This window comes from Tachysurus vachellii, chromosome 9, assembly GCF_030014155.1.
Source record: "Tachysurus vachellii isolate PV-2020 chromosome 9, HZAU_Pvac_v1, whole genome shotgun sequence".
Classification (NCBI taxonomy): Eukaryota; Metazoa; Chordata; class Actinopteri; order Siluriformes; family Bagridae; genus Tachysurus; species Tachysurus vachellii.
Window position 1 is genome coordinate 17,407,451 of NC_083468.1, and position 9,700 is coordinate 17,417,150.

General features: G+C 40.9%; 1 protein-coding gene across 2 annotated transcripts in view; it reads left to right on the forward strand.

Moving 5' to 3' along the window:
• Positions 1-7,036, forward strand: part of zfpm1 (zinc finger protein, FOG family member 1) — a 68,594-nt gene extending 61,558 nt beyond the window's left edge. For both annotated transcript variants that reach the window (XM_060878014.1, XM_060878015.1), the window contains 5 exons: positions 73-163; positions 498-710; positions 1,569-1,799; positions 2,119-2,346; positions 2,521-7,036. In XM_060878014.1, the coding sequence (XP_060733997.1) occupies positions 73-163; positions 498-710; positions 1,569-1,799; positions 2,119-2,346; positions 2,521-4,883 (3,126 nt within the window). In that variant the 3' untranslated portion in view covers positions 4,884-7,036. The remainder of the gene's footprint in view (positions 1-72; positions 164-497; positions 711-1,568; positions 1,800-2,118; positions 2,347-2,520) is intronic.
• Positions 7,037-9,700: the final 2,664 nt, after the last annotated feature.

The following is a 9,700-nucleotide window of genomic DNA, read 5'->3' on the forward strand; positions in this document are numbered from 1 at the left end:
CTTTAATCTTTCTGTTCTTATGAGTCCGATATTTACTCTTTCTATCTATTGTCTATATTTTCTTGTCTGTAGAGTCTGGTGTGTGAGGATGTGGACTGTTGGCTTGCAAGAATCCCTGTGACCTCCTGTTCCTCAGAAGCAAACTGCATCATTTACAGTCAAGGTACCATAAGACTCAAACCATACAACCTACTCAGCACACTCCTTTATACTGACTGTAATGGCTCTAACCCCCATCGTTATGGTTCCTAAGAGTCAGGAATCATTAAACAAGCATTTATATTCATATGATGAAGATATTTCTGACACCACAACTCATGTGACATTGACATTGATGATAAACTAAAACTAGAGCTGGGTAAATAGTGTTTCAGTCTGTCAACAGGTTATACATTCCTCATGGTTAACCTGAATTGCTTCAGCTTAAGTTTAGATGTTGGGTTTTGAAGTCTGATTGCTTTCAGTTTTACTGAAGCCTCTGTCTTTTATCTTTTCAGATGATGATCTGTACTGTAAGCTCACTCAAGAGATCTCTAGTGGAGATGCTTTAGTGGCCATCCTTTCTAGTGCAGCCCAGCAAGCTTCAACCCAAACTCATAAACCCCCAGTGAAGGAGGAGCCAGAGTACCCAGCAACCTTGCCTTCTGATATCCAGCTCCTCCCACAACAGGCTGGCATGGCTGCCATTTTGGCAACTGCAGTTGTTAACAGTGAGTCACTAATATCTTACAAGATAATTTGTGTGTGTGTGTGTGTGTGTGTGTGTGTTACCACCACAAAGTTCAGTAATTAGGATAGAATCTGGACAGGGTTTGAAAACGAATAAACTGTAGCAACATACAAGTTTCAACATTAAACATTTAGTCATGTCACCACTAGGTGGCAGTATTGATTCATCTGAGTGCAAGTGAGACGTCCACTGGTGAGACGGGTAATTCACTTAGAATAGAGTACAGCTATCTGTATTGTACATACACCTTTACTCTTTCTCTTTCACACTCTCTTGTCTATCTCCATTGCATTTTGCTATAGGTTGCTGAGTTTGTGCAAGGCGTGGGAGTGGACACATCTGTGCTATGATGAGTTCATAATTAATCTCAGTAAATCGAGCTAAAGGTTAAAACTTGATCAGCTCCATTCTTCAGTCATGTAGCATTAGCCGTGTAGTAGAGACAGGTAATTATGGGGTGCTATGGTCATTATCCAATATACCTTGTTTAACATGCCTTGACACCAGTTCTGTATAATTATACATCTTCTCAATCTTGTTGCCTTGGAGATTGGTGGTTTGCTTGCTCTGTTTTGATGTATGTGTCATACATTGTATGATGCATTTAAACTGATTGATTGATATATATTCAGATATAAATAAAACGTGTTCAATTCACTACCAGTAGCAATGGTTTTATTATAAAGCTAAATTATTATAAAATATATAATTTATTATCAAATATCTTTTCACATTGAAGTACTACTAATAACAGGAAAATCATGCTAGAGCTAACACAGAAACTATATTTGATTCTTCGATTCCATGATATTAACTGATTTCTGGGTGTGTTTTTCAGAGGATATCTTCCCGTGCAAAGACTGTGGAATCTGGTATCGAAGTGAGAGGAACCTGCAAGCTCATCTCATGTACTACTGTGCCAGCCGGCAGAAGCAAAAGGCCACGGATTCTCCTCCACAGGACAAACCCAAAGACTCATACGCTAATGAGAGGGTGTGCCCATTTCCCCAGTGCAACAAGAGTTGTCCCAGTGCTAGCTCACTGGAGATCCACATGAGGACACACAGTGGTGAGTCTCATCTCTCTCTCTCTCTCTCACTCTCTCTCTCTCTCTCTCTATTACTCTCTTATTCTCTTCAGCTTTTCTACTGCTTTTCTCTTATTGTGCTCTTTTTCTCACACTGCCCTTTCTCTGTTACTCTCTCACTGTCCATTTCAATTCATCTTTCAGACCTCTCAATTATTATTCATGAATAATTCATTTTGTGCATTGCCAATTTAGCACTAAGTGCTTTTCATTAACTGTTTTCTAGTTTCAAAATGTGTAAGCAAAACACAATGCATACTGTTTGCCTAACAATCTATGCATTTATGTGTCTCTTCTCCAGGTGAGCGTCCATTTGTTTGTTTGATCTGCTTGTCTGCGTTCACTACTAAGGCCAACTGTGAGCGGCATTTGAAGGTGCACACTGACACTCTGAATGGTGTGTGTCATGGCTGTGGATTCATCTCTACAACTCGAGACATCCTCTACAGCCATCTGGTCACTAGCCACATGGTGTGCCAGCCTGGTTCTCGCAGTGAAGGCTACTCCCCCAAACTTCCAGTGACCACAGGTAGTCATTACGATTCATTTTACCTAATCCATTTGACTCTCAAGCTTTATTAAAATGTAGACTGACAGTATAACATACCAGAGCAAGCCAGTCTAGAATTAATTTTCTGACTTTAATCTCCTTTGCTTTCCAAAGTTCTTATGTTGTTACTCTTACTTTACTTTTGTCCAACAGGCCTGAATCTTGGAGACTCTGGCATATTGCTGAAGTGTCAAGTGTGTGGATTTTCTGCAGACACGCCTGCTCTGCTCCAACAGCATGTCCACACCCACCTGGAGGTCAGGATTCCTGTTGAAAGGAGCGACACACCTCATCAAGGTAGCCCTGTAACCTCAGAGCTCTCAGAGTCTCAGGACCAAGAGCTGTCAGCCAGCATGCCCAGACCAGACTCTTCCAGCCCTGGGGCCAATGGTGGCGCAGCCACTTCCCGTGGTTGTAATTCTCCAGAGCAGTTGAAGATAAAGGAAGAGCCACAGTCTGACTCAGAGATCAAGACAACGGTCGAAGAGCAGGATGACAATCATAGTGCACGTGCAACAGAGCCAAGCTCTCCCATACCTACCTCTCCTAAGAGCCCCTCAGTCATTACAGTGAAGGCAGAGCCAGCCAGTCCCACTCCCGGCTCTAGCCCTGTTCATTTGGGAGCAGGAGGATCAGTGTTACCTGGTGGAACTTTGTTTCTGCCCCCTTACCTCTTCAGCCCTGAGGCTGCCATCATGCCCCAGGCATCCGAAATTCTGGCCAAAATGTCTGAGATGGTTCATAGTAGGCTCAAGAGTGGGCAGGTCTCAGCTACTGCACAGGGTTTCTACTCTACAGGCTCTCCTGCTAGTGTTCCTAAGGGGGCAACATGCTTTGAGTGTGACATCACCTTTAATAACATCAACAACTATTATGCCCACAAGAGATTGTACTGCTCGAGCAGACACCAGCAAGGGGAGGGATCTGGCATTGTGACAGATGATCCAGTAACCGCAGTGCCCCTTTCAGGTAATGATGCCTCTCCACAAGCAGGGCCAGGTAATTCTACAGCATCAGCTTCCCCAAGCTACACTGAGTCTGCAGTGGCTGTGCCAGTTACAGACACCAAGCCAACTGAGGTGAAGAGTGAGACTCCAGGACTGAAAGAAACTGCATCCTCATCTTCCTCAGAGGGTGAGGGTGCTGGAGGGGGTAGGGTAAGTGAGGGGAGTCAAAGCCCTGCAGAAATCAGTGGATCAGCTGAAGACCTGGATGAGGATCCCACTCGCACCTTTTGCCAGGCCTGCAATATCCATTTCAGCAGACATGAGAACTACATTGTTCATAAGAGATTTTACTGTGCTTCACGTCATGACCCTTCCAACCAGCGTCTTGTGGCAGGCAAGGTTGCCTTTGTGCCACAGCCCATTCGTACACGGAAACGCAAAAAGATGTATGAAATCCACATGGCACGGAATGAGGCTCTGGCGAGTGCTGCTGCACTCTCTGCTGTACCAGGCATGCCTTTGAAACAAGAGTGTGCCAGTGCCAGCTCACATGGGGCCACAGTTGCCAGCTCTGCTTGCAGTTCTAGTCCAGAAGCTGATGGCCCCATTGACCTTAGCAAAAAGCCCTGCTTGAGGGAGAACTCAAGAGGAAATAATATAACAGCATTGCCCCTTACAGATTACCACAAATGTACAGCCTGCAGTATTAGCTTCAACAGCATTGAGAATTACTTGGCTCACAAAACTTACTATTGCCCTGCCACCGCTTTGCAACCTCAAACGCGAGAGCATCTGCATCGGCTTAAGAGACCTGCTTCCACTTCCCCTAAAAACAGAGTTCCTGATCTCCATCCTGACACCAAAAGCCACCAAACTGGAAAGTCCACTGTGGTCCCTCACACCTCTGTCTTACACAGTCTGGAGTCTACCTCTCATTCTGTGTCTGGGGTGAAGACCCCCAGCACTCCTCCTATGATTTGTCCTTACTGCCCTCCTAATCGGGCAGTGACCTCTGATCTGGTGGAGCATTTCAGGACGGCTCATAGGCTGGTTGTTACCACGCAGCAGCAGACTGAGGTCCAGCCACCCAGTGTTAGTCCAAGCAACAGCCTCAGTCCTCGCAATGGAGCTCCACTAACACCTCCCAAGCAAGGCCCCAGGTCCCAAAGAGATAGTGTAAATGGACGGACCAGGAGGGATCCTGCCTCTCCCTCCTCTCCACTGCTCAATGGAAGCCCTATACCACAACATCCTATTGGTGCTGGCTCTCCTAAAGCAGCCCCTCCTGCCCTCTCACCCACAGGCTCAATTCCTCTGACTGTGTCACCTGTGTCTGATACCTTGAGAGACTTGGGGTCACAAGGACACACCACCACTCACTTGGTTGTCCCAGAGAAAGATGTAAGCCCCAGTGCCTCAACTACACCCAAGGCAGTCCTTGCAACGGCATTACAAAATGGGAATACTCGCTACTGTCGGCTGTGCAACATCAAATTCAGCAGCCTGTCTACGTTCATTGCACACAAAAAGTACTACTGCTCCTCTCACAGTGCTGAACATGTAAAGTAAGCCATTCACGTCCAGTCACATCATTACTATCAACTCTGCAAGTGCCAAGTGTCACTTGTGCGTGTGGCTTTGCCCTGCCCAATCTCAACATTGTATAAAAGTGGGACTGTTACTGTCTAGGGGCTGAGGTTGCAATGGCAACCCTGCTTTTTCTGCTGTTGTTACTATGGTAACCTATTGCCTATTATGGGTCATATTTATATCACACTAAATAAAGCGACATGCTAACTGTGCACAGAAATGTGCCCAACTGACCTATAACTATACTTATAAAGGCCCCGCCAAGTTTAACCCATGTATTATATCTGCTGATGGGGCACTAGATCCCACATTTATTCATATTAATTCACTCTTTTAATTTTGCTTTAATCACTCATGTGCTTGATGTTGATGTTGATTATTTCAGTGGTAGCATTATGTATCATGTCCCAGACCGATTGTAGTTTTCTGAGCCATTACTTGTTATCCATTTTGGGAAAGTCTGTCCTCTAGTGTAATTGTATAACTCAAGACTCTTAATTTCATGATGTGCTACAATATTTTTGTCCATACACTGAAGCATCTTTTATAAGAAAAAAGAAAACCAGAATAGCTCAATCGATACTGGTTTTGTGAAGTTACCGGTTCCACATGGAAGATTTGAAGAAGGGATTATATGAACTTATGTGTCTTTACTTATTTTACTTTCACAGAATACTACCTACTGTCTTTTTATGAAAAAGATTTATATTTTTGTTTCTATGTGTATATATATTTTTTTCATACTGTTAATAGCAACCATTTCAAGGCTAGTCTATTGTATGTTCTTAGTTCTTAGGTATGTGCCTGTTTATAGTAATTTCTGGGACACTGAGTACTCCTGTTTTCACAGTTGTCAGCATTGCATTTATAGTATCTGATTGGTAAGTGTTGGAATAGTGCATCATGATTGCACTATATTCTTTCTCAGTATTGGCTCATTACTCTGGGTCAGAGGTTTTATATGAGGTGGTTGAGAACACCAGTCCATTATGAATCTTCATGAAGGTTTTGTTTGAGAGATGGGATGAGTATGTCTGGTCAGTACCCCTTCTCTCTCTTTAACTCAGTCACTCCACAAACACATTCACAGCCCTGTCGACCTGCTGATAAGCCGTTGTCTGTACTGTAATATAGTATGGACACACTCTACACCCACTCGCAAATCTTGTATGGTGCGTGACTATAGGTTGCTGTTGTTTCCATTTTTAATCCAGTAATGAAGTTTAGCATATAAATATATACTTCAGAGGGTTATAGCAAATAAAGATTTACTTAATCAGTCTTGCAAAGTGTTGAGTCACACTGGTATCCCAGTGCATCCCAACAATTCCCTCTCTGACTCACTGTTAATCTTTAGGAGTTTGTCATTTGAAAGTTGCAGCGTAGTGCAATCTTTACACCTTGAACAAGCTACCTTGCAAAGCCTTATTTGAAGACACAAATGGGTATGTCTGAAACAGCTAGCAAGTGGACTATTTTTCCGTTACTAGAGCCGGTGTTTCTGGTGTTACAAAGACCATAAAGGTTTGATTTCTCTGTGCGGTGGGTTTGAATTGGTGCTTCACCAGTTGTACGCCACACACAACTGTTTATTATTCTGTTGTTTTGCCTTTGCTAACTATCACATACTCTTGACCAGTGCTGAAGGCCCATTTTACCTATCTGGTTCCTGTTTTTATTGCACTGTGGTGTATAAAAATGCTGAATGTTTTACTTTAAGAAGCTTTTTTTTTGTATTGTATTTAAGTTTGACAGCACTTTTCCTTGTCCAATCCTATGTCTGAAGGACTGATAAACATTTGAATTAACAAAGTTAATTAAGGTATTTTGTGTATAATTACAAACATTGTTGGAAAAATGATTATGAATGTCATACCTTGTTCTTTTTTTTAATTGCAGTCTCTATTAATTGTTCCACTACACATTTGTCCAAACTATGCATGGGAAAAAAATAAACAGTCCTGGAGGAAATTTTAAGTGCAAAGCTTTGCCCTCCTGTACTCAATTAATTCACTATGATGACATAGTGATTTTACAGTTTATTCAGTCGGAAACATTAGATCCTCAATTAAACATACATTCTTTTGACTAGAAATTACATAATGTGATTAAATTGTTTGTCATTATCTGAATATTTGTACTGTAAAGTATTTTTTTAACTCATAACTTTATTAAGTGATAGAGTTTTCTGGGGAAAGTGTGACCGGTAGTCCATCACTGTTTGAAGAACTTTTGCACATTCTTTTCCTAATTTTAATATATTGGTATTAATTTTATTCAAAATGAAGCTTGGCTGGGTCTTTGGCGATTTCAGAAGAAAAAAACAGAAGTACCTTCACTGTGTGGACATTTTGCTTTAGTAAAGGAGCTTGTTTTGTTCACACTTAAGTTATTGCTTGTTTCTATCAGCCTTCAAGTCTTTATTACTCAATCATCTCTTTGAATGCTGGTGTTTTGTCAGTGCACCCTCTGGGCTCTGACTGCAATTATCAAAATAAAAAAAGCTTTTTTTTCCTTCTTAAGGCTTCAAGGCTATTCAGCTGTGCAGATTAATAACACAGCTGGATGACTGTACCTGTGGATTGTTTTTCAGGATAAATTCACTTGATAGACTCCTGTAAAGGTAAGAAAAATCTGAGGTCAATATGACAATGTTTTTCCGGGTTTTTATTTCCTTACCATCTCACAGTAATTCAAGGCCACATGCTTTCATTGCTTAAAGGTCTTGGAATGCAGTGATCTATGTTGCTTTGAAGCTGTTTTGTGTCTCTGTAAAAAGTGTTTTTTTTTTTTTTATATTGATCACTTTAAAATAAAAAGAAAAGTGTAGTTGTAACTTGTGTGCAAAATGAATATAACATGCTTATTTTAAAATTCATAGTTATGCATGATTCAGACAAGAGGGACAGATTATGTCCTGTTGATTGAATTAAAGTCGCCTGTGGAAAGCCTTGGTAATAGGCAAGGTGCATACATTATGCAGTTCAAGCAGCCATAATGTGGCTTCAAAAAAATTAATTTGATTCAGATTATATGTAATCAGTTGAAAGCTACAAATTCTGACTTTTTTTCAGACTTGGCAAGCGTTATTTAGATTCTCACATTCAGATATCAAAGTAAACTAAAATATGCCATCCATGTTTCAGCCACCATATTTTACAGGTAAGGAATGAATTCAGCAAAGCATAATAAGTATTTGCTATCTAAATATCTAAAACAGCAATGTTTTATGGTTTACTTTCGGGAACCATATTTAGTAAATCCCTGCACATAATGAAAGATTGACAAAGGAGTTTTGCATGTATTTAGAAAGTAGAGAAACATTTAACAGGACTGAAAGTCTATTTTGATTTAAATTGTAGGTTTTGGTTGTGAAGGCTGCATTTGATGTTAAAAATTCATACCTATTGCATAAGCACTGAACATAGCCAAGACAACAATTTGGAAGGTCCTGGAACAGAAAAGAAACACTGATGTACTAACAATGAGACTAAGAACATGACCACCAAAGAAAACATTTGAAGAAGACTTCAAGAGTGAACTACTATTCAGAAGGCCTGAATCTGCAGATAAGTACAAATATGAGCCACAAAAATTCTCAAACCAAGATGAATCTCTAATGATTGTCCCAAAGCTAAAGGAATAGCCAAAGTGTGGAGAAAGAAATTATCTGCTCATGATCCATGAAGCATGGTGGAGGTATGGGCTATGGCATATGTCAATAATCTTTATTTATTATGTAATGCAGGATGGTAGCAGCATAGAAAATTTAGAAGTCTACAGAAACATTGTGCCTGTGAATTTACAGGTGCGTGGAGCTTCATCATGCAACAAGTCAATGACCAAAACACACTCACAACACAAAATGGCTTCATCAGGAAAAAAGGTGGAAGATTTTGACGCAACTGAGAGCAAAGTAATTTGAAGGGAGAACCAACTGGTCATTTACCGCCAGAACAAAACAAAACAAAAACTGAAAGGAGCTGTTGTACAAGCCTGGAAAGCCATCATAGAAGCAGAATAATTGCAAGTAATAGATAAACAAAAAATAAGAATTTGTTTAGTTTAATTTAATTTGTCTGTATGCTACTTTGTACTAAAATACTTTGTACTTTTGCTCATCTAAAAATTGGGTGGTCTACCACTAAAGGTGCCATGTTCTAAATTGTTTAAAACTTCAAGATGTAAAAATCAGGAAATGAAGCTGAAAATCTGGCCTATGGTCTCATTAATATTTTATCGCAAAACCTTAAAAAAGTCTTAATAATTGGCCTTACGTTCCAATACCATCCAGTGAATATTCAGCATTTATCATGGTAACTTACAGGTATTTAGGCTGCACTATAATGTGTTTGGAATATCAGCATATCAGTTGCACATTTGAAGAATGACCCACTGTTACACTGAGTGACCCTTTCTGTCCTGTACAGTTGGCGTGTACAGGGGGGTGGTAGACAAGTGTTTAAGGTGTAGGGCTACCAATTGGGAGGTTGTGAGTTCAATCCCAGGTCTACCAAGCTGCCAATTTTGGGCCCCTTAACCCTCAATTGCTTAGTTGTATTAAAAGAAATAGATAATGTAAGTCACTCTCGATTAGGGCGTCTGCCAAATGCAGAGTTCTTTGAGAGTTCTTTGTTTGGTAGTGATTGCTGAGAGTGAGAAAATTTCAGAACTGTAAAGGTAGAAAGGTAATGAGAGAAGGTAGGTCTTCATTGGTCATTTGAAGATAGCCAGTGACTCAGCTGTCCGGACCCCTAGGGCAGGGGTCGGCAACCCGCGGCTCCGGAGCCGCAAGT